Source organism: Cervus elaphus, chromosome 26, assembly GCF_910594005.1.
Source record: "Cervus elaphus chromosome 26, mCerEla1.1, whole genome shotgun sequence".
Lineage (NCBI taxonomy): Eukaryota > Metazoa > Chordata > Mammalia > Artiodactyla > Cervidae > Cervus > Cervus elaphus.
In genome coordinates this window covers 35018486-35043789 of record NC_057840.1, presented here as the reverse complement: position 1 = coordinate 35043789, position 25304 = coordinate 35018486, and the positions used below count along the sequence as shown (strand labels likewise).

The following is a 25304-nucleotide window of genomic DNA, read 5'->3' as shown; positions in this document are numbered from 1 at the left end:
AGAAAGCTGAGCGCTGAAAAATTGATGCTTTTGAACTGTGGTGTTGGAGAAGACTCTTGAGAGTCTCTTGGACTGCAAGGAGATCCAACCAGTCCATCCTAAAGGAGATCAGTCCTGAATATTCATTGGAAGGACTGATGTTAAAGCTGAAACTCCAGTACTTTGGCCACCTGATGCAAAGAACTGACTCATTGGAAAAGACCCTGATGCTGGAAAAGATTGAAGGTGAGACGAGAAGGGGACGACAGAGGATGAGATGGCTGGATGGCATCACTGACTCAATGGACATGAATTTGAGTAAACTCCAGGAGTTGGTGATGGACTGGGAGGCCTGGCGTGTGCTAACTGAATCACAGGGCTGAAAAGTGAAAGAAATCCCATCTGGACTAAAGGAAGATAGCCAGATGCTATCTAGTAAACATGCCACAGATTAGATAGGATTCCAGGCTACTTGGGATGTTCTGGGAACAAGGGCATCTGCTGCAGCCTCTCCCTTCTCTTATCAACACTCCACACCAGTCAGATCGAAAGCCCCCTCGGGGCGTATTGCAGTGATCTGCATTGCCGGGATACTTCCTAAACTCCCCTCAGCTTTCAGAAGAGCTCTCTGACCCAGCCCCTTTTCCCTTCTGGGTCTCCATTCTGCCCCTTGCTCAGTGGACAAGTCGGTGGACGTGTCCCGCACAGCTTGTGCTTGGGGAGCTGCTGGTCTGGGTTTAAGTCAAGACAGGACCCGTCTCATCGGGTTACTGCTAGAGGCCATTCTGCACAAAAGGCGCACCTCCAGGACCCAGGGTCCGAAAGGAAATCAACCCTGAAGGTCTGATGCTGAAGCTGAAGGTCCATTACTTTGGCTACTTGAGTGAACAGCTCACTCACAGGAAAACACCTTGATGCTGGGGAAGGCTGAGGGCAGGAGGAGAACGGGGCGAAAGAGGATGAGATACTTGGCTGGCATCACCCACTCGGTGGACAGGAGTTTGAGCAAACTCCGAGAGATATTGGAGGAGGGGAAACCTGGCATGCTGCAGTCCATAGGGTCGAGGAGTTGGACTGAACAGCTGAACTGAACTGAACTGGGACCCACAGTAAATGCCTGTGGAGTGTCAGCTATTTTATTTCCCCCCCTTGGCTGGCAGCGCTTGTCCCAACAAATCTAAACCCAACCTCCTCTCAATCCCCAGACCTCATCCCACTCCCTGATCTCAAACAAGGGTGTCATCAGAACTCTAAGCAGCTCTTGTCTCTTGCAAGATTCATTAATTACCGTGTTGCCTGGTCTTAACCTCATTTTCATCTTATGGATCCTTCCATGGACTCGCTTGTCTCCCCTGATGGGCCATTTTAGCTTTTTCCATCTTTCCTGAAGCACAGGGCACAGTGGCTTGGCTATGGAAGGCTCCAAAAAGGCTGTGGTTTGATTTGATTCAAAGGTTAACCATGGGAAGGACAGAGCGTGGGACTTTGGAATCTGAGTTGGGGCCGTTCCAATTATTTTGGTAGAGATCATTTGAAACTCTGACACTAGGCTGTGCAGATCCTCCTTGTGTGAGACTATGTATTTCTAACTTTATAGGGTGCCTGTGGTGCTAGAGAAAGATCAGAATTCCCACCAACTTCAAAAGCAGCTCCCTGCTTGCAGCAGCTCCACAGGGGCGTTAAACACAAGGAGAAACAGGTTCCACATGTTAGATGAACCTCATCTCACCGAGGCAATGGCCAGCCTCCTTTCACAAAACTTTTCCCTTCATTTGTCTTTTTCACATTACATGTACGCATCAGTTCACCATATGCCATCATTCTGTACATCCACGGCAGTTGTTAAATCATTCCTTTATGACTAAATGAAATGATGAGACAAGAAACAAGAACAGAGGAAGGTTTTTCTTCCCTTGCAAGAGCCCAACTTGTCAAGGTGCTTGATTCTGACCCTAAGGTGTGGTCCCCATCCCCTCCATGGGCTGAAATCAAACCAGTGATAATGTGGACTCACAGACTTGCTTTCCAATAACCACCCCTCTAGGATTTATGGGATAAAGGTTATAATACATGCATATATTACAGTTGGGGCAAATAGGTGTGTACCCTGAAATATGTTGTTATTGTTCAGTTGTTAAGTCGTGTCTGACTCTTTGTGACCCCATGAACTATAGCACTCCAGGCTTCCCTGTCCCTCACCATCTCCCAGAGTTTGCTCAAGTTCTTGCTCATTGAGTTGGTGATGCCATCCAACCATCTCATCCTCTGCCACCCTACTCTTTTGCCTTCAATCTTTTCCAGCATGAGGGTCTTTGCAAATGAGTTGGTTCTTCCCATCAGGGAGCCAAAGTATTGGAGCTTCAGCCTCAGACCTTCTAATGAATATTGAGGGTTGATTTCCTTTAAGATTGACTGCTTTGATCTCCTTGCTGTCCAAGGGACTCTCAGGAGTCTTCTCCAGCACCACAGCTCGAAAGTATCAATTTTTTGGCGCTCAGCCTTCTTTGTCCAACCCTCACATCCATACATGACTACTGAAAAAACCGTAGCTTTGACTATAAGGACTTTGTCTGCAAAGTGATGTCTTTGCTTTTCACTATGCTATCTAGGTTTGTCATAGCTTTCCTTCCAAGAAGCAAAAGTCGCCTTGAAATACACACTACCAGAAAGAATCCACCTGCCAGTTCAGAAAAAATGGGTGTGATCCCCAATGCGAGAAGATCCCACATGCCACAGAGCAACTAAACCCACACACCACAACTACTGAAGCCTGTGTGCCCGAGAGGCAGTGCTCAACCAACAAGAAAAACCACTGCAATGAGAAGCCCGTGCACCGCAACGAGAGAGAGGCCCTTGCTCACCAAAACTAGAGAAAAGCCCATGCAGGAACAAAGATCCAGCACAGCTGAAAATAAATAAATACAAAATATTTTAAATACATTAAGAAAATGAAAGCAATACAGACTACCAGAAAAATCTTCACAAAGGCAGTAGGCTACTCTATAGTGAGAAATACTGACTCTTAAAGCAACCAAGACCCCAGCATTTTCAACAAGAATCCAATACCAGGCAAGTGGTTGGAACAAGGCAACAATAATAAAAACAACCAAATCACGGTTTCAAGATAAGGATGCCTGAGAAAAATGAAAAAAAAAAAAAAAAGACTTCATTTCATTATAAGCATTGCTATAACCTCCTATACCTAAATACAGGAGCTACAATGGATTGCTTTTGTTATCAGTATGATATTGACAGTGTATAATGACAGGTCACATGACAGGGCAAATTCTGCCTAGGTTGTTTTTAATTGTCCTCTGACGAGTCCTTGTTTGCCTTCCATGCCCTGGCTCTACCCAGAGCCGGGCAAGGCGACTTACCATCTGTGACAGCCACCTCCTCCTCTTGGCCATTCAGGGCTTCCTCCTGGAGGCCGAGCTCGCCTGGCTCAGCTAAGCTGTTGACAGTGGACAGCTGGCCGTTCTTCTGCAGGAGCTATGGGGAAGACAAAACCATGTAAACTTGGTTTCAATCTTCATGACCAAGTTAGAAACAAAACTGTAAATTCAAAAATATAAATCATTTAGAGGAAAAATGCAGAGAAATGGAGAGTTAGTGACAATGAAGATGTAAGGTTCCCCCCCGCCCCATTGGAATGATCCAGCTATCTTACAAAAGATACAGGGAGCTATGGGTCAGCAGATAGGGCTTTGTATCTGGGTAAAGGTACACACCATTCACACATTCATTCATTCTTCTGGAAACCACTCATAGGCATGATACACATACCCATCATTCCAGGCCTACTTGAGATTTCCCAGTGACTAAGTCAGGTGTGGTCCCAGATGCTTTGAGCTTACAAACTACTATGGAAGACAGGCATGTGTGCATGCTAAGTTGCTTTAGTCATGTCCAACTCTTTGCAACCCTATGGACTATAGCCCACCAGGCTCCTCTGTCCATGGGATTCACCAGCCAAGAATACTGGAGTGGCTTGCCATTTCCTTCTTCAGGAGATCTTCCTGACTCAGAGACGGAACCCAGGTCTCCTGCTTTGCAGGCAGAGTCTTTAACCGCTGAACCACCAGGGAAGCCCTGGAAGGCAGGGAAGGCAGACCTATGGAAGGCAGACCTCTGAAAAACATTTTTTTTTTTACTTTAAAATAATGTTTCCTTGTGATTAGATGCAGTTTATGCATATTTGGCTGGAATATACCTAAGTGACAATGTGTCCTTCTCAGAGAAGAGGGCAGACATTTAAATAAATAATTACTGAATTATAGCTATGGAAGCTATCATGTAGGAGGAATACATACAGCAAATGACGACAAACAGCAGGCCATGACCTAGGCTGGGGCAGGGGGGTCGTTTAGGCTTCTTAAAGGAAAAAAGGGAAAGCTGAGCTCTAAGATGCCAGCAAGGGGTATGTGAGCAAAAGGTAAAAGGGAGACAGAGGAGAAGGCCCTGTGGTTCAAAGGCTAGTGAACAAAGAAGAGACACCAGACATGGCTGCTCATGAGTCACTGTCCTTAAAAATATTACCAAAATGCTCGCTTGCCATCATCCGCATATGGATAGCCCATGCACCGCAATGAAGGACCCAGTGTGATGAAATGAAGATCCTGTGTGCTACAACTAACCAAATAAATAAACACATACTTTTTAAAAATAGTTTTAAGCCAAATGAAAATTGCACAGTAACCATTAGGAACCTAAGGATTTCAACAATGCTTTTTTTTCCTCATCTGCCTTATAACCAACTTGGGGGAACTCCCTGGCAGTCCAGCAGTTAGGCCTCAGCGCTTTCAGTGCCCAAGGTCCAGGTCAGGGAACTCAGATCCCATAAGTCAAGGGTCAGCCAAACAACAACTACTTAAGGAGGTGCTACTGTTCCATTTTACAGATGAGGACACTGAGGATCAAAGTGATTACAGAGGGGGAGGCTGGCTGACCACAGGTCTCACAGCTCAGCCACGGCCCAAAGGCCAGGTTCACCAGTAACTACTTCCAGGGAATTTCCAACAATAAATTTTTGGAGGACCTGTTACCATGCACAATGACAAAATGCCTTAAAGAGTATCCCATAATACCCAGACCTGATTTTTCCAAAGAAATCTCAAAGCTGGTCACTCTGTATGCATCATTTCATGCTGCTTACAGGCCAATGGAGTACCCTGGCCAAATCGCTGAGTTCTGTCAGAGTCTTGAAGGGACTGGGTCCAATTCAAGACAATCAACCCAGAAGGCTTGCACAGTGCTGAAATTGATTTCACCTGGCTGTTCCCTGCTCCCACCAAAGATGTCCTTCAACTGTGAGAGCTGCCTCCTGAAATAATATCACTGTACTTTAATGCTCTCACTACAGATGGGATCGCTGGCTTCAAAATGCCCATGCTGAGTCCATGTATTAGACAGGATGCTCAGATTACATATCCACTTAAAGTCTTCTCTTACCAAAATATGAAAGATGGGAGTTTTAAATGAAACCTAAAGACGAAAGCACGGGGGATTGGGGTGGGGGTGGGGTCTCCAGAACTCTCATCAGCAAAAACGTGAGCATTTAAGAGTATTTTAACTAAATTCCACTAGGTCCTATGCACAAGTTAAATGTAGATTTCACTAATAATGTGATTAAAAGCAGGTGGGGGAAAGCAAGAAATGCATATTATTGTGGGCTACACGGTCAACAACCAGGCTTCCCTGGTAGCTCAGATGGTAAAGAATCCACCTGCAGAGACCTGGGTTCAATCCCTGGGTTGGGTAGATTTCCTGGAGAAGGGACTGGCTACCCACTCCAGTATTCTGGCCTGGAGAATCCCATGATCAGAAGAGCAGAGCATAGCACACGGTCAACCAATGAATCAAACCTAAAAAATGTTTAAATAGACACCATGACATAGCAACCTAAGTGGGGGAATAAGAGACAGTTATTCTAATATCTCACTTTAAAGGGAAAAGAACATTGGTTACCTGTGCTCCTAGTTTAAGATCCAGAACTCTGAAGTTTAAGATAAAGTCTAGAGTTCTACAGAGTTTCTATGATTCTAAAAGATTTCTCATAATTCTTCATGAACTGTCAAATCCAAGACATCTTCAGAGGGAGCCAAATTGAGTATTTTTAAACTTGAGAGATTCTATAGGCACACATTTCATCTACTCTTAGAAATTTTACACATATATAAATGATGCACCGTAGATGATATAAAATAAAATATATCTTTGAGATCACCTGCCATCCTTCTTTATCATCAAGTGTGATAAGTAAATTGTGTGGATTTCTTATTTCCAGTGACCACAGGGCAACGGTCTCTATCTCAGAAAACCACTGATAACTTTGGTGACAATTTAAAACAGTGACAGTACCAAATCTGAGTTTTGAGCTTCTTTTATTATATGTATAGCTTGGGTCCAGCAAGGGGGGGCGTTGTCTGGCACATACAGAGCCCGAGACACACCAGCGCTCCACACAACGAAGGGACATCATTCCATCCAGCCATATTCAGACATGTTCACCACTCTGCGTTTCACTTGAGATGCTTTCTACACAACCTCATGTGCTCTTATAGATGGACAAGTCACATTTTCGCAATCCAAAATATGTATATGTAGTGTTTTTTATTTCTTTTTCTCCCATTCTCAACCAGCTAATAATTCATACTATCATGAAGGGTTCAGGCATTTCTGAGAGTTATCAGTATGTTAAAATCACCTTGAATCACAAGAAATCAAACCCATGGATCCTTACTGTTTAAGTTCCTCCTGTCTTTTCTATGAGTGTTTACAGGCACACAAGCTTTCTTTAAAAAAAAAAAAAAAAAAAGGATGGCTTCCCTGGTGGCTCAGTGGATAAGAATCCGCCCACCAATGCAGGAGACACTAATTTGATCCCTGAAGCAGGAAGATCCCACTTGCCAAGGAGCAACCAGGTCCACGCGCCACAGCTATTGAGCCTGTGCTCTAGAGGCCGGAAGCCAAAACTAGTTGCAACCCACAGGATGCAACTAGTGAAGTCTGTGCGCTCTACCCCCCATGCTCCAGAACATGAGAAGCCCCTGCAATGAGAAGCCGGTAACCGAAACTAGAAAGTAGCCCCCCACTCACCGCAACTCCAGAAAAGCCAGCACAGAAATGCAGACCCAGCACAGCCAAAAACAAAGAAATAAAATTAATTTTGTTTTAATGGAGGATATATGCTTTTATAACCTGACTGTTTCATACATTGCAGGGGCATTTCTTTGTCACTGAACACACATCTGACTTGTCCTCGATCTTTCTTTTCTCTGTAACTCGAATGCGCACAGAAGACCAAGCTTTCGGTTAAACCCAAAGAAACCCCGAAAGACATACAGACACAAGTCAGTGATCCACACGATGGGAAGGGCTGGAGCCAGATGAGATGAGAAGGGTATTTAAATCAGGGAGAAAAATGGGTGGGACTGAAGTTTTCAAACTCATTCACTCTGAAACTTCCTCACATAGCTTTATCCATCCACCTAGTTCTTAATGTCTTTTGAGATGAAAACTGGACTTCAAAGGCATGCTCTTTGCACTAAAATCCAGCTAGCACCAGAAAACTTATTTTCCCACTGGATTTGTGCTTCAAAAACCGTAAACGCCTCCTTTGAGCAAATCAAAACCCTAAATGTTTTCAAGCTTATATCCCTTGAGTGGGTCAGCCAGAGTTTATTCCCGTAAAGTATTACCACATTACAACTAAACAAGCTTTGAAAGAAAAAAAAAAAAATCCCGAATGCTTCCAACAACAGTGTTTTCCTCTCATTCCTCCAAGAACAACAACTGAAAATATCAAAATGGTAGCCAAGGCATGGATTTCCCAGGCAGCTCAGTAGTAAAGAATCCGCCTGCCAACGCAGGAGACGCAGGTTTGATCCCTGGGTTGGGAAGATCCAGTAGAGTAGGAAGTGGCCGCTCACTCCAGGATTCTTGCCTGGAAAATTCCACAGACAGAGAAGCCTGGTGGGCTACAGTATATGGGGCTACTAAGAGTTGGACATAACTGAGCATCAGCATGCAAAGGCATGGCAGAACAACTACACAAAATTTCCATTTCCTTTCTTTCTCCATGGGATGGCCCACAGCTTGCCCTGAAAGCCCTGGCAGAGTACGCTGTAAGGGTGTCAAGCTCTTTAAAGAACATGTTGAACCATGAACAAGACAGATGAAATTTTGACAGCTATCAGGACACAGGAGCCTGTGAAAAACATCTCCTTCACAGGAAGGATGCTAGAGGCTCCCCGTTCTTCCTGGAAGACCAGCACAGGTGGGAGTGGCTAGAATCCTGAAGTCCACGCAGCAGAACAGGCTCTGGGCAGTACAACTGCTCCCAATAATGACAGCAAAACCCAAGGAGAACTGTTACCTGGCTGCAACCAGGAAAGAGCCAGAATCTTGTCAATATAAGGAGGACACATGCACAACGATGAAATAAAAAATAGAATCCGGAATATAATCTCATATAAATCTCATATAAATCTATGAGAATAAAAAAGATAATCCAGAAAGGAGTCTAAATACCATGACAAAACTTCTAAAGAAAACTCTTCAATGTGTTTTTTCCTTCAATTCTCATAGAAAGTGCTTGGGAAGCAAACCTTAATTTAAAAAGGTCAAACAGAAGAAAGAAAAAAAAAATCATAGAATAAAGTAGTAAATATCTTTGGAGAACAATTTGGAAACAGCTATAAAAACATTAAAGTGTGTATAACCATTGGCTCCACCATCCCATGCCAATAGATACGACTTTACATACCCGATAATTTATAAAAGCACAAAACTTTAAGAATCCATCGGTAGAGAGGAAGAGTTAAAATATAAGATATGCATGTAACAGCATTGAAAGGAATAAGGTAAATTTTAGTAGTAAATCTGCTGAAGGAGGCAGATGTCCCCAATTCAAGCAGAGAAAAGCAAGTTGCTAAAGAATGTCTGACTCCTATAAGTGTTTAAAATAAAACAAAAATAACTCACTAACAGGGAAGGAAGGGGGCAGAGGAGAGGAAGAGTGTTTGTTCCAATGTTTGTATAAGCATGTTTTTTCAAGTCTTGAATAATATATTCTAAAACTTTATTAATGGCCATCTCTGTGGAATTTCTGTTGTTGTTTGGCTTTATTCTTCAGAGAGCAGTTAGGGGAACAGACATTCCCTTAACTTCAGTTTATCATTATAAAGGTGAAAATATTAATACTGTCAGGCCTAAAGTCCACAGGTTCTCAAGCTATCAGGATACTATGATCCTCGCTTTCCAGGGTTCATAAATCTTTTCAGATAATCTGAGCCAAGGACCAAACTGGCTTCACGGAGCTTCAACTCTTCTGTTTATTGTGCCTCTAAATGTGATTAGCATATTAATGACTTCAGTCAAGTCATTACACAGAAAATACTGGGGAACTCCCTGGTGGTCCAGTGGTTAAGACTCCACGCTTTCACTGCTGAGCGCGTGGGTTGGATCACTGGTCGGGGAACTAATATCCTACAAGCCACACTGAGCAGTCAGAAAATAACAACGACTCAGGCTATCAGAACAAAAAAGTTTAAGTCACCATCATGACAATACCAACCAGCCTAGGTTATGTTTATGCGAAAATTTCCCCTCTAATTTAGGTGTGATTTACTGAATGCTATCAGAATGAGGGATTTCAAAAGGTGGGCTTTTGTTTTAAAAAGTAACCATTTCTATTTTGAATGAATCTAAGCAGAAAACTTTGCAAAACCCAATTACAGGCAGAAAGTTTTGTAAAATTCAGGTCTAAACATGGTATAAATCTTTACAACAGAGGAAGGTAGAGAAGAGGGAATGGTTTAGTTAATTTAATAGAACTGGTCCAATTCTTAACACTTAAGTCTGATTCTAACACTAACAACCCTTAAGGTCACTGGAAAAACAAAAAAAGTCAGAGGATAAACAAAAAAATTATAGCTTAGAGTCAGAAACAATTTCTAAATGCCCCAAATGTGGGGGGAGGGGGGGTTACAGCATGTCTTCCAGGCATTAAAAATGGTATTAACAAAGCATATGGAATAGAGATGCATTTTATGTTGTGACATTAAACTCAAAAAGCAAACTAAATAGTTATATATTCAATATGATTACAAACATACACTAGAACATACCCCTAAATAGCCAAATATACGGTAATATCAATATTACCAAATCACATGTGCCAAATAATCACTGGGGACAAAACTATGAATTTTTTATCTCTTTTCTTTTTCTATTTTTCTGTGTTCTGTATCTAATTCTTCTGATCACTTTTACAAGTGGATGGTAGGGAAGAAGCTTTTCCTTCACAAAGTTACTTCGTTTTAGTTTGCTTATGTTAATATGGTGGCTAGGAGACAGTTAAGAAAATTTTTGTTTTACTGTGAAGTATTTTCGTTCTAATTTCTGCCACTCACATGAATTTTCATGGGAAAAGAGAACTGCTTTAAGATAAAAACTTGACAGTGAAATCATATTTCAGGAGCCTTTTCATAGACGCTAACTCCTATTCACTCCTCAACCCTGGATGACACGGTGCTCTCAGAAGCAGAGAGGAGGGCTGGGTGCTCTGGGGCATGATGAAATACTTCAAATCTAGGATTTTATAACTGTCCCATCATTGTCATAGACCGACACTTGGTGATTCCAGGTCAGCAAACAGAAGGAGCTAGGAGAGCTAGCTAGAGGGTCACACATCTGCCATTTACCTGATCTGTGGCCTCGGGAATGTTATTTAGCCTCTCATATGCTCTTCTCTTTTTCTGTAAAATGAGATGTAAATTCATCTTCACCCACCACAGTGAGTATCTGGAACATCACCCCACACGTTAGGTTGCTAATATGTCAACTATTAATGTAAGTTCTTAGCACTTTTTGCTCTACCATTCGCTCAATAATTTCAGTCTAATAGGGATGACTTGTCCCCTACTCAATTCCCCTCTAAAATGAAAGCTCCAAGGAGATTTCCCTGGTGGTTCAGTGGTTAAGACGCTGTGCTTCCACCACGGCAGAATGTGAGATTTATCCTTGGCTAGCGAACTAAGATCCTGCATGCCACATGGTTCAACCAAAAAACAGAATAAATAAATAAACACAGTTGGACAAAATAAGAGTGGCAAAATGTTCATTACAGTTGAAGTTGGGTAATGGGTACATGGCATTTGTTGTGATTCTCTACTTTTGTATATATTTTGAAATTTTCCAGAATTAAAAGAAAAAACTTATTTTCTTTAGTGAAGCTTCTCAGAGTTTTTTGAGGTATGGCTGATAAAATCTGTATAGTCAAGAAAACCTCAATGCCGTCAAGAAAATTAAAAAAATTTTAAATAGTAGAATGTTTCACCCCTTGGCAAGGATTTAATTTCTAATTAGCTCAAGATATACAGTAAGCGGAGTTTTCCTGGTGGCTTAGATAGTAAAGAATATCCCTACAATGTAGGAGACCTGGGGTTCGATCCCTGGGTCGGGAAGATCCCCTGAAGAAGGGAATGGCTACTCACTCCAGTATTCTTGCCTGGAAAATTCCATGGACAGAGAAGCCTGGCAGGCTACAGTCCACAGGATCACAAAGAGCTGGACACGACTGAGCAACTAACACTTTCACTTTCTTCATATAGTAAGCAGGGCTAAGGCAATTCTCAAACAGTAAGACAGATATATTTCTAGTCTATGAATTAAAAAAAAAATACTTAAGGCATTCCATGAAAGAAAAATGAGAACTTTTAACTTTGCAAAGCTTTTCAAAGACAGAATATGAACTACTTATCAAATTTCAGAGGTACTGTCAAAACGTTGTGCCAAAAGCTCTCTCAAACCACATAATAGAGAAGAGCATGTACCCCAGGTCAGGAGTGCTTCCAGTGACCTCTAAAAATGAGACGCCCTTGTCTTCAAGAAACTAGCCTTTAGAGATCGCTTTCTGATCTGTTTTCCTCCTTGAAGGAGGCCAGACCCCCCTGTCAGTGTGGCAGTCGCCCCATTTCTTAAACTCTTGATGTCCCGAAGCCTCTCGTCTTTAAATAAAACCTCTTGTTTGTTTTAAATTTCATGCTCCTTTTTTTCCACTCATATATTCAGCAAAACCAAACCAGCATACCAAAACATCCCCTTGCTGGCTGGCAACATTGCTTTAAACATGAGTGAGTTCATTCAAAGGACCATAAGAGACCAGCATCTCATCACCATCAACCAATCAATGCGGCCCCTCCCCTCCAGCTCCACCTAATGACAACCGTGGTCCAGCGGTCTGACCCTGCACACACGAAGCCTCCATCCTGCTGGTCTTCACTTAGAAATCTGACTGAGTCCGAGGTGCCATTCAACTCCCCCAACCCACAGCCAGAAGTGAAAATATTGGCCAAAAAGCCGGATTTCACCAAGTGTGGGCCTAATTGGTTTACGTAGCCTTGTTGTACTGTTGTTTAATTTTATCCATTGCATTTAATCCAAGTGGAAAAGATTCTCAAGTTCAGGATATAAAGACTAATCTTATTTTGCTTTTGAAATTGTACTGCTCCCTATTTATGAAAAGTTTCTGGGACGTTATCAGCACCCCACAGAAGAGCCACATGGGGAAGCATGTAGACAGACACCAGTTAGAGTCTCTCTGGTCACTGCCGACCAGTCACTAATTTTCCTGTTTGTCATAGTTTTCAGTAAAATTTGTGAAGATTACTATGGCATAGTTTTAGAAGGAATAACACAGGCTCACCCCTAGATATGAGAAAAAGAATGAAAACAGGAGAGATCCGCTAATGTCACTGGCTTGCTTTTTAGCCTCCAAAGTTAAATTTCAATTCAACTGAATGTTTCTACTCTAATATTCAAATTGTTGAATGCCTTAGAAAGTAATGTATCTCACATTGTTTATTTAAATCCCAAGGGACTTGGCCACTACAGGTGAACTCATCTTATTAGGAGCGGTCTCTACAATTTAGGCCTCTAAATCTCAAAGATCAGCACGTTTCAAACTGGTATCGAAGAATATCCGTATACTAGACGTACCAATGCCTGTACGCCAGGCTTCCCTCAGAAGTGCTCTGGGTTCAGATCAGCTTGGGAAACACTGACCTAGATAAAGTTAAGCAGATTTACTTAGAATCCATTGTTGTTCAGTCGCTAAGTCGTGTCCAACTCTTTGCAACCCCATGGACTGCAGCATGCCAGGCTTCCCTGTACTTTACCATCTCCCAGAGTTTGCTCAAATTCCATGTCCACTGAGTCAGTGATATCATCCAACCATCTCATCCTTCGCTGCCCTCTTCTCCTTTTGCCCTCAATCTTTCCCAGCATCAGGTCTTTAAAAGTGAGTTGCCTCTTCCCATCAAGTGGCCAGAGTGTTGGAGCTTCAGTTTCAGAATCAGTCCTTTCAATGAATATTCAGGGTTGATTTCCTTTAGGATTGACAGGTTTGATCTAAATTCTAAGTCCCCCTTGGAAGGGACTAAGAATTTGGAGACTCTTCAATGTGCATCCTGAACCTCTAAGAAAGAAATCATTATAGTATTTTCTAAAATGACTTGCCCACAGAACCCTTTTAGAACCACATCTATTAACATCTGCCATAAGTAAAGACACCAAGATAAAACGCAATATGTTTTAACACATAACGTTTCAGTCAAATATTCCCCTACATTAAAAAGTTATAGTTGTTTTAAAAAGTATTAAAACTCCTGGGTTCTCTGGGAAAGTATGTGAAAGAAAACAAAGAGCTCTGAATCTGGGGAGATAGGAGATCAGCCATGCTGATTTCAAGCGAAGGGAATTTATAAGATCTCTGCTTGAGATGAAGAAAATAAAAAGTACCGCTAACCAATGACAGTAATTCACTGCAGGAAGATAGGCGACCACAATCATTACGTGAAATGCTACCTGGTCACGTCTGGGGCCCCCACAACATTGAGGTCTGTATCATACTTAGGACAGAGAGAGATGCCTGATAAACAAAACTTAAGAAACCTATGTGGGGACTTCCAAGGTGGTCTTCCAAGTGGTTAGGACTACTGCCTGTCAATGCAAGGGGTGCCAGTTTGATCACTGGTCAGGGAGCTAAGATGCCACATGCCTCAAGGCCAAAAAAAAAACCACCCAAAAAAACAGAACATAAAAACAACAGAAGCAATATTGTAACAAATTCAATACAGACTTTAAAAACAAAAAGAAACCGGAGTGGGCAGTAAAGTCAGAGGACTGACACTACCTAACTTAATATACAACTATAGTAATCAAAAGACAGTATAGTAATCAAAAGACAGTGTAGTATTGGTGAAAGAATAGACAAACACATCATTGAAAGAGAGTAAATCACCTGGACTTCCCTGCAGGAACAGTGGATAAGAATCTGCCTGCCAATGCAGGGGACATGGGTTCTATCCTTGGTCCAGGAAGATTCCACCTGCCTCTGGACAACTAAGCCCAGATGCCACAATTACTAGCCCATGAGCCTATGCTCCATAAAAGATGCTGCCTCAGTGAGAAATCCGTGCACTGCAACAAGACCCAGCACAACCAATAATTAACTAATTAATTTTTAGAAACAAGCAAATAAAAAAAACCCCAAATGATAGAACTAGAAAAAAAACTGCTCAGAAACTGACACACAAAGATATAATTTTGATCTCTGATGATGGAGCAAAGGCAGTTTAATGGAGAAAGGAGAGTCTTTTCAACAAATAATCCTGGAAAAACTGGATAGTCGCTTGCAAGTAAAGCTGCATGGACATTCATGTATGAGTCTTTGCTTGGATACATGCGTTCATTCCTGCTGGATAAATACTTAGGGGTATTTTTCCTGGGTCATCTTGTAAGTGTATATGCAAATGGCTTAAAAACTCCTAAACTGAACAACATGGATTCACTTCAAATTATGCTGAGTGAAAAAAGCAAGAGAAATAACATGTGGCATATTCCCTTTATATACATGTCTAGAAAATCCAAACTGATCACAGTAACAAAAAGATCAAAATAACAGGAGATTACAAACAGGCATGAAGTTTGGGGGTGTACTTGATACAATCACTTTTTTTTTTTTTTTTTTGGTGAGGGGCAGGTGTGCTGTGAGACAAGCAGAACCCATGCTCCCTTCATTGGAAGCAAAGAGTCTTAACCAGTGGATCACCAGGGAAGTCCTGTATGCTCACTATCTTGATCATGGTGGTGACTGGACAGATGTAGATACATATCAAAAGGTATCAAATTGCATACTTTAAATAAATGCAATTTACTGTATGTCAATCATTTCTCAATAAAGCGTTGTTTAGTCACTAAGTCGTGTCTGAATCTTTGTGACCCCATGCACTGTAGCCTGCCCGGTTCCTCTGTCCATGGGACTCTCCAGGCAAGAATACTGGAGTGGGTTGCCATTTCCTTCTCCAGGGGATCTTCCCAACGCAGGGATTGAACCTGCATCTCTTACGTCTCCTGCATTGGCAGGCAGGTTCTTTACCACTGGTGCCAACTGGGAAGCCCAGGGATTACGTGGGAATTAAGATTGTGGCTTCTACATCTACAAGAATGAAACTAGTGCAAGGGCACCAAATGAACTAGGTGTGAGAATTGTGAGACGTGTTTCAAAACACCAATCTTGTGTTTTTAGGCTTCTCATTTTTATCGTTCTCTTCATAGTAATATTTTGCTTTTTTTGCATTTGGGTTTTGTGGAGGCAGTTGATTTGCCCAGTACATCTTGTAGGTGCAACAGCTCAGAAGGAAGAAAATAGCTTCTTTTAGACACGGGTGCTCTGTCATAACACCAGAATGTAAGCTTTGCTGGTCTGTATCCTTTGTATCCTTCGATGTCTAACTTTACACCATCTATAGTTTCATCTCCCTGGGGCCCACAGTCCAATAACCAACCCACAGATGGTAGGTGCTCACTTTTCTGTTAAAAAGGGAACTCCAGCAGGTTTTGTGGCTTCAGGAGTAAGGAACTTGTGTGGGGCTTGTTGCCTGTCCTGACACGAGAATCTTTTCAATTGTTGGACTGTTTATGCTTCGTCTTTCCCCCAAGGTGGACATTCCGATTCAGCCATGCTTTACTCAAGTAGGATGGACTGTATTGTTCCCAACATGATAGAAGTTAGATTGTATTTTCTTGGTTTAAGGTAAGTTGGGGAAAAAAGAATACATTTCTTCAAGTTTAATCCTTAGAGTTCATTTCTGTTTCTGTGAGGCTAAAAACTGACCGCGCACACACACATAATTGAGATCATTGTCAAAATTAAATAACATAATCAGTATGCAAATTTAGAAGCCATACTGCTTTCGAATTACATTGCTTAAAAAGATTGCTGATTTTTTGGAAAAAAATTCAGTTGGAGGGACTTCTCTTGTGGTCCAGTGGCTAAGACTCCACTCTCCCAATGCAGGGGACCCAGGTTCGATCCCTGGGCAGGTAACTAGATCCCACATGCCACAACTAAGGATCCTGTATGTTGCAACAAAGACTTGGTGCAGCAAAAAAAAAAATTCAGTTAAAAATTATTGATCAGCCTGTTGCTACTTTAGTTCTAAGTCTGTGATCCATTTGACCGAAAAAGAAAAACACAGGCAACATTGCTTGTCTTATTTTCAATACAATGAACTTAATTTGCAAAGATGGCCCATCTAAGATAATGGGATTTACCCAAAAGTAAACAATGGCTATCCTACAATGTTCTACTCCACATATTTCTTAGAGAAGGAAATGGCAACCCACTCCAGTACTCTTGCCTGGAAAATTCCAGGGATGGAGGAGCCTCGTAGGCTACAGTTCATGGGGTCACAAGAATCGGACACGACTGAGCAACTTCACACTTTCTTTTCCACATATTTCTAGCACGATCACTGGAAAAGATCCAGAAAAGAAAACGTGCCAACGGTTACTCCACAAAGAGCAGAGCTTCATTTGCTGAAGAACATCTATTGCTTCCTGGACTGAATTTTAAACTGCTTTTCCATCGATTAACTGTCTGCCTGACTCAAGTATGCTTCTTTCTCAGGCCTGCTAAGCAGGGGGCTTCCCCCACACAGAACCCCTCCTGCTGGGAGCTTTTAGGGAAGAAGGCACCCAGCAAGGAAGGAAAGGGAGGGGCCAGCTGGCGGCCCTGAGAGCTATGTTAAGCCATCCCTAGGGATGTCCAGAAACACCTCCTCCTATGTGGAAAAAAAAACAACAACTAAAGTTTCCTGTACACCATGGCATGGATTATTTAACAAAGTTATTAAACATTTAGCTCTGATAATGGGCTTGAAGATGCCATTTTGGAGGAATCCATTTAGGGTCTGTGGTTGGTTGATAGCAGAATTAAAATGATAAATGGAAATGGGTTTCTCTGACGCGCGCGCTGAGCCCTGCACTCCCCGGAATTCAAATGGCCTGCTGCATACCAGCAGTGACGTGATCCAGTTCAGCAGCTCGGCCAGTGTTTATCAGTAAGTCTGGCTGGAGTAAAACAAGGCCTTTTCCAGGCCCGTGGATTCACAAGGCGGGTAGTGGCAGGACCCTTAACTGGAAGAATGGCTACAGAGCTCCCCTGGACCCACCCACACAGTGCAGAGCAGTAAAGGAAAAGCATGCGTTACCAGCAGACAGGTGGGGAGGAAGTCCAGATCAGCTGCTTATTGGCCTTGAGAGCTTTGAGCACATGGGCCCTCCCCTGAGCCTCGGTTTCTTCATCCTTACAACGGGGATAATACTAGGCAGAGCTGTCATTGTGTCCACACCCCAACCCACTCAGGCCAGAATCTCTGGGAATGGGACCCAGGAGCACAATACTGACCAAAGGAACCTGATCACTGGTGAATGGAGACACCAGTTTTGGGTCATTTGCAGAGACTGGAATCCAGCTCTCAAAAGGAAAACAGGGAGGGGGGGAGGGATAATTTAGGAGTTTGGGATTAGCAGATACACACTATATATTGTGTGTATACACTATACACACAATATATACACTATATATTGGCTTCCCTGGTGGCTCAGAGAGTGAAGAATCTGCCTGCAATACAGGAGACCGAAGTTCAGTCCCTGGGTTGGGACGATCCCCTGGGGAAGGAAATGGCAACCCACTCCAGTATTCTTGCCTGGGAAATCCCATGAATCCCAGAGGAGCCTGGCAGGCTACTCTACACGGGTCAAAGAGTCAGACACAAATGAGCAACTAAACCACCACCACCACCACCACTATATATAAAACAGATAAACAAGGTCCTGCGGTACAGCACAGGGAACTATATTCAATATCCTGTCATAAACCATAATGGAAAAGAATATTAAAAAGAATATGCATATGCATGTATACAACATTGTAGATCAACTACGTGTATGCATGTGTGTGAGTCACGCAGTCTTGTCTGACTCTTCGTGACCCCATGGACTGTAGCCTACCAGGCTCCTTTGTCCACGGAATTCTCCAGGCAAGAAGACTAGAGTGGGTTCCCATGTCCTCCTCCAAGGGATCTCCCCAACCCAGGGACTGAACCCAGGTCTCCCGCATTGCAGGAAGATTCTTTACCATCTGAGCCCCCAGGAAATATACTTCAATTTAAAATTACCTAATTAAATTGAAAAGAAAGAAAACAGCTCTTTAAAAACTTGGAGAGTTCTCAAATAGAAACTATGTATTAAAGAGAGATAGAACACACGCAAGAAAAACAAGGCAAACTGCAGGTAAGTTTCTAGGAAATAAGTTTCCACTCACAGGAAGGGAGTGTCCACGCTGGTAAATTGGTAGAAGGGACACAGTGGGATTAACTTTTTCCGCACACAACCCACCCCCACCCCAGGCCAAGCCACGTGGCATGAGGGGTCTTAGTTCCCTGAACAAGGATGGAACCTGGGCCCCCTGCAGTGGAAGTGAGGAGTCTTAACCACTGGACTGCCAGGAAGTTCCTTGAGAGTAACTTCCAAGGAAGGGGGTGGGAAGCTCCTTGCTGAGGGGAGGAAAGGAGAGAAAAACAAGAAACTGGTGATGGTTGGAGTCAGGGCTGAGAGCAAAAGAGGAAGGTGGCGTTTGGCAATAGGTAGTGAGGAGTCCCAACTGAGCGCTCAGGTCTCAGTACCGGGGACCATCGCGGATGGCCGGAGACTGCCCTGGGGAGCACTCAACCCTAGGGACGCGATGAAGAAGTAAGACATCGGGAGTGCTGCTTCTCCAGGATTTCAGCCTGAGACTCGGTGCATCCAACCCTCCTGCAGCTGTCCAGCCAATGTGGTGTTGTGGCCTCCCAGACACTGCCTGCGTCCTTGTCACCCAGACGACTCTGAGCAGGCTATCGGGGATCAGTGGAGAAGGACCATCCTAATACTAGGTCGTGTAAGCATTCCTAGGCACTAAAATAATTTTTTTCCATAAAGAAATAGTGACTCTAGACTGGTACAGTCACTATGGAGAACTGTATGGAGGTTTCGTAAAAAAAAAAAAAAAAACTAAACATATTAACACGTGATCTAACAATCCCACTCCGAGGCATATATCTGGAGAAAACTCTTAAGATACATGTCCTCCAATGTTCAAAGCAGCTCTATTTACAATAGCCAAGACATGGGAGCAACCTAGATGTCTACCAGACGAATGGATAAAGAAGATGTGGTACATATATACAATGGAATGTTGTTGTTTAGTCTCTAAGTCGAGTCTGACTCTTTTGTGACCCCATGGACTGTGGTCTGTGAAGCTTCTCTGTCCATGGGATTTCCCAGGCAAGAATACTGGTGGTGGTGGTTTAGTCACTACGTAGTGTCCGACTCTTGCAACCCCATGGACTACTGTAGCCTGTCAGGCTCCTCTGCCCATAGGATTCTCCCGGCAAGAATACTGGAGTGGGTTGCCATTTCCTTCTCCAGGGGATCTTCCCCACCCAGGGATCGAATCCTCATCCCTTGCATTGGCAGGCATTCTTTGCTGCTCAGCCACCAGGGAAGCCTGACAGTGGAATATTATTCAGCCATAAAAGAATGCAATAATGCTATTTTCAGCAAAATGAATGGACCTGGAGACTATCATACTAAGTGAAGTAACTTAGACAAATATCATATGATATCATTTGTATGTGGAAACTAAAAAAAAAATACAAATGAACTCATTTACAAAACAGAAATAGTGTCACAGAAGACAAATTTATGGTTACCAAAGGAGAATAAATTAGGAGTTTGGGATTAACAAATACAAATTACTATATTGAAAATAGGTCAACAAGGAACTATTGTATAGCACAGGGAACTACATTCAATATCTTCTAATAACCTATGATGAAAAAGAAAAAATTTTTACATATACGTGTAACTGAATCACTTTGCTATACATGTGAAAGTAACACAATATTTCAAATTGATTACACTGCAATTTAAAAAAATTTTTAATTAAAAAAAGGAGAAAAAAAGAAAAAAAAAAACAGAAATAGTGACTATTCTAAGAACAGGTTGAGGTTGGTCCATATGCTTCTTCAGTCTCACAGGGAGGCTTCCAAACCATCTTGTTCATATGCCTCTTCCCAGGATGCCTTCTGGACAAATGAAATCATCCTAAAACCAAACCAAACCCAACTGATGCAGACCCTAAACACATAACCATTGTGTTACCTAAGGAGTAAAGAGTCACAACCTGGGTCACATAACCAATGTCTCTTAGGTGAAGCATCTTTCTGCCTTTGCTTTGAATGAGCTAAGAGTCAAGCCTGCTACTAAAACCTCACGAAGGAAGGTGACAGTGGGCAGCCCCAGCCTCACTTACAAAAAAACCGGCCGGGCTGCAGCATCTACACTCCCCAGCCCTCGTGCCTCCTTTCTCTAGGAAAACCTCGGCTGGCCTCGTCTGTACTAAGGAAGTCATTCTGAGAGACCAGGCTGAAACGGAGAAACGGCAGGCATCTCACTTCTTTTCTTTCTTATTTTCTCAGTGTTTAATAATTACTCAATAGAGACTGTCCAGTGGTTAAAAATCTGTCTTGCAATTCAAGGGATGCAGGTTCGATTCCTGGTCAGGAAACTAAGATCCCACATGCCTTGGGGCCAGTAAGCCTACACACTCTGGAGTCTGCCTGCTGCAACTACTGAAGCCCACGAGTCACAAGTAGAGTCTGTGTATCACAATGAAAGATCCCACAGGACACAACTGTGACCCCCTGCAGCCAAATAAAGATTTTTTAAAAATTATTCAATAAACGTATAAGCTATGTACACTGCACGTAACACAAACTTTCTTAGGGGATCTGACGCTACACAAGGGGAAGGGGAGGACGTGGGGAGGAAGTGGGCATTGCACAGAACCTGTCCAAAGCCCTATGAAGGCCACATCAACCATGAGGTGTCAGGGAGTTTTTTGTTGGTTTCGTTGGTTTTTGCTACCACATCTTATCCTCACACTTCAGCTTCTGATACATACAGGTGGTTCGAATATTCAGTAAAATATAAGTAAACACTCTATAAAAACCATCACCTATGGAGAAGGACATGGCAATCCACTCCAGTATTCTTGCCTGGAAAATCCCATTGACAGAGAAGCCTGGCGGGCTGCAGTCCATGGGGTCGCAAAAGAGTAGGACACGACTTAGCAATTAAACCACCACCATCATGTATGTTGGGGGTAAGTGTCTAGCGCCACAGTTCCATCTGATGTGGTTCCCACTTTGAAGATGTTTCCAGCAGCTCCTTGTTTTGTGCACTTCCGTCCTCTAAAATTAAGTGGAATTAATATTGAAGGTGTAAACGTTGTAAGTATTCAATAAACCACTGTGTGTTTTTTTTTTTTAAAAAAAAAACCATCACCTAATTAAAAATGCATTCATAGTCCAACCAATGATCATGTTGAATCTGCAGAGGAATTAAAGCTAACCCCCTCTCTTAGCATTGCAGGTGGAGAATGTCAGCTTGAATCTCTTTAACTGAACTCAAAGAGAAGAGAAGAAAAGGTCACATGCCTAGTTTAAAAAAAAAAAAACCATCCAGAAAAACACAAGTTGAAGGGGGAAAGCACTTGGAGTAGGTACTTAATTACTACTTGAATAAGTGATCTAACACAGGTGCAATTCCCACTAAAAAAAGGAATCCGTTAGCCTAATTTATAAATCATAAGTTATCCTTGTCAAAATAGCTTTTAGAGCTGCCAGCTATTACAGAGAACATGTAATAATGTCACTAATACCTTCATTTTTTTCTGCTTTATAAGTAATACAGGGGAACACAGAATGGGCCCCATCCCTCACATAAACATACTCAAGGCATCTGATGAAGGAGGCAGGCGGTCTTCATTTGGGAGAAACTCTTTCTGTTCTCAATTCTGAGCGGGGATGGGAACAGGGAGGGGAAATTCAGGTGTATCCCAAACCCAACAACAACAAGAGCAAAATGAATTAACTATTTCAGCAGATCTCTGTACCTCTAAGTTGCAACCACCAAGCTCAGAATAGCACCTATTATTTTAGCACCTACTGTTTGAAAGTCAGTTTGAAGAACATGCTACCGTTTTTTTTTTGTTTTTTTTTTAATGAAATAAAATATATTTAGCCCCACTTTGGCTGGCTCAGTCACCCCAACCACTGCGGTATCTTGGGCAGGTCAATTGCTGCAGTTCCGGTTCTTGTTTGATTTTTTGCTCCATAAAATAAAAGCTCTGACTTCCTTTGAGCTCTAGCTCTAACCTTCTTTGAATCAGCTCCTATTCAGGACTCTCAGTCAAGAGAAGAAAATTACTCTGCTTTGAGACCTGGATAGAATAGACAAAGAAGAGAAAAGGGCTTGTTTCTTCCACAAGCACTTCAATAAATAAAAATGAGCATCTCAGTGGAGATGGACTGATTCTTTTAACCATCTGGCAAAAGACTTGTAAGCAAGCTAAAGGATTTACAGAAGTATAGACTTCAATTGCTGGTGAAACTCCCACCTGAGCGACTGGAGAAGGAAAGCTCCTTTGTGTTCATGTTTTGAGAATGCAAGGAACACCTTGTCTAACTAGGGGAGGGGGCCCCTCAAGAGGCAGTGGTAGCTTCTAGGAAAATGGCTCACCCACCCTGCCGTTGACCTTGAACCTTGAGAGCAAGTGAGGGAGAAACTGCTTGGCTACAGGACACAGAGCTGGGCAGACAGGTGCCAGCCTTTCCCGATGACTGTATTTGAAACGTGAACAAATTCCTTTCAACTCGATGCTGGGTTTCACCAAGTTTGCTTCTCCAGGGAAGAGGGCTGTGTCTAAACAGTGTCCAATCAGTGACCCTCTCTCAAAATTGCCTTCATTGTTTCTAAATTACAGCCTACAAAAGATGATCGTATTATACATGCGAATGATCACAAGCCCATTGCTTTTTTGGGATTAAATGCTAACTTCCATGAAACAATTTGTGTTATATCAAGCATACAAAAATTGTCTTGGAAACTGGAAAATATATTTGATGTTCTTCATCATATCGACTGTCCAAACAATTTCCCCTTCCCCTGACAACTCACCCAAAAGGTAAACTATAATACTATGAATATTTTTCTGTTTTCTATACATAATCTGCTCTCCCCTTTTGCAGGAAACTATTATTTTTCCCCTGAAAAAGAGTAGTCTGTGACTGAAGAGGTTGCTGTACAAAAAAGAACTTTTGATTGTCTTAATACTCATTCATCTCTAACTTCTGCATCATGCTTCGTTTTAAAAAAAAATCTTCTTTTCATCTTTTCCATAAACTCTCCATTAAGGATTGGAAGCTCTCCAGTAATCAGTAGTTTTGAAAATGATGCACACAGAAAATGAATAGTTTTCTCTGACGGGTATAACCACCTCCCGGGGAGGAAAAATAGTTCAATAGCAAACAATAATGTGAGTCACTGCCAAGACAGGAAAATATTACTTGGTATCCATTCAAATTATAATGGGGAAAACCGCTTTGAGAGTGCAAAGTTTTTCTATCAATTAGATTAACAAATATTCTATAAAACTGTCTCTAGTTATAGCCTCTTGGGGAATAGGGGACAAAATTCTGCTCTGGTATGTTTTTATGATGGAATAGTCTTACTTGAACTCAAAAGACTCCCTACTCCATTGCTTCATAAATTGTTGTTCACAGTAAGTATTCTTAAAGTCACAGACTCTCATAACTTAAGACCACTCACTACACACACCTCTTCCATTGCAGTCTCTTGACTGACCTTCCAAGTTCACGCTCCAAAGTCATTGTATGAGTCTGTTCTAGCTGCTGTAACAAAATACCACAGACGGCATGTTTATTTAAATCTGGGAATTCTGTGGTCATCCAGCAGTTCAGACTCCGCTTCTTCTGTGAGGGGTCGGGGTTCAAACCCTGGTCAGGGAACTAACATCCCACAAGTGGCATGGCTTGGCCAAAACAAAAACAGAAAATTACTTTTTTGTGCTTCTGGAGGCTGGGAAGTCTGAGATCAAGGTCCTAGGGAATTTGGCTTCTGATGAGGGCCTGCTTCTCAGCTTGTAGATGGACGCCGTCTCACCTTGCACTCACATGGCAGAGAGAGAGCACCCCCTGGTGTCTCATAAGGACACAAATCCTTTCAGGCCCTGCTCCAAGACGTCCTTTAACCTTAATGCTTCTTCTCCAGTCAGTCAGTTAGTTCAGTCACTCAGTCGTGTCCGACTCTTTGCGACCCCATGAACCGCAGCACACCAGGCCTCCCTGTCCATCACCAACTCCCGGAGTTTACTCAAACTCATGTCCATCGAGTCGGTGATGCCATCCAGCCATCTCATCCTCTGTCGCCCCCTTCTCCTCCTGCCCCCAATCCCTCCCAGCATCAGGGTCTTTTCCAATGAGTCAACTCTTCGCATGAGGTGGCTAAAGTACTGGAGTTTCAGCTTCAGCATCAGTCCTTCCAATGAACACTCAGGACTGATCTCCTTTAGAATGGACTGGTTGGATTCCCTTTAAGTCCAAAGGACTCTCAAGAGTCTTCCAACACCACAGTTCAAAAGCATCAGTTCTTCGGGGCTCAGCTTTCTTCAGAGTCCAACTCTCACATCCATACATGACTACTGAAAAAACCATAGCCTTGACTAGATGGACCTTTGTTGGCAAAGTAATGTCTCTGCTTTTTAATATGCTGTCTAGGTTGGTCATAACTTTCCTCCCAAGGAGTAAGTGTCTTTTAATTTCATGGCTGCAGTCACCATCTGCAGTGATTTTGGAGCCCAAAAAAATAAAGTCTGACAATGCTTCCACTGTTTCCCCATCTATTTCCCATGAAGTGATGGGACCAGATGCTATGATCTTAGTATTCTGAATGTTGAGCTTTAAGCCAACTTTTTCACTCTCCTCTTTCACGTTCATCAAGAGGCTTTTCAGTTCCTCTTCTCCAGTACTTCTCTCCAAATACAGTCACAGTGGGGGCCAGGGCTTCAACAC

General features: G+C 42.6%; 1 protein-coding gene across 1 annotated transcript in view; it reads right to left on the bottom strand.

The window, feature by feature from the left end:
• The window catches only part of AKAP12 (A-kinase anchoring protein 12), a 105876-nt gene that overhangs the window by 45354 nt on the left and 35218 nt on the right, over window positions 1-25304 (bottom strand). The window contains exon 3 of the mRNA XM_043888278.1: window positions 3357-3471. Within this exon, the coding sequence (XP_043744213.1) occupies window positions 3357-3471 (115 nt within the window). The remainder of the gene's footprint in view (window positions 1-3356; window positions 3472-25304) is intronic.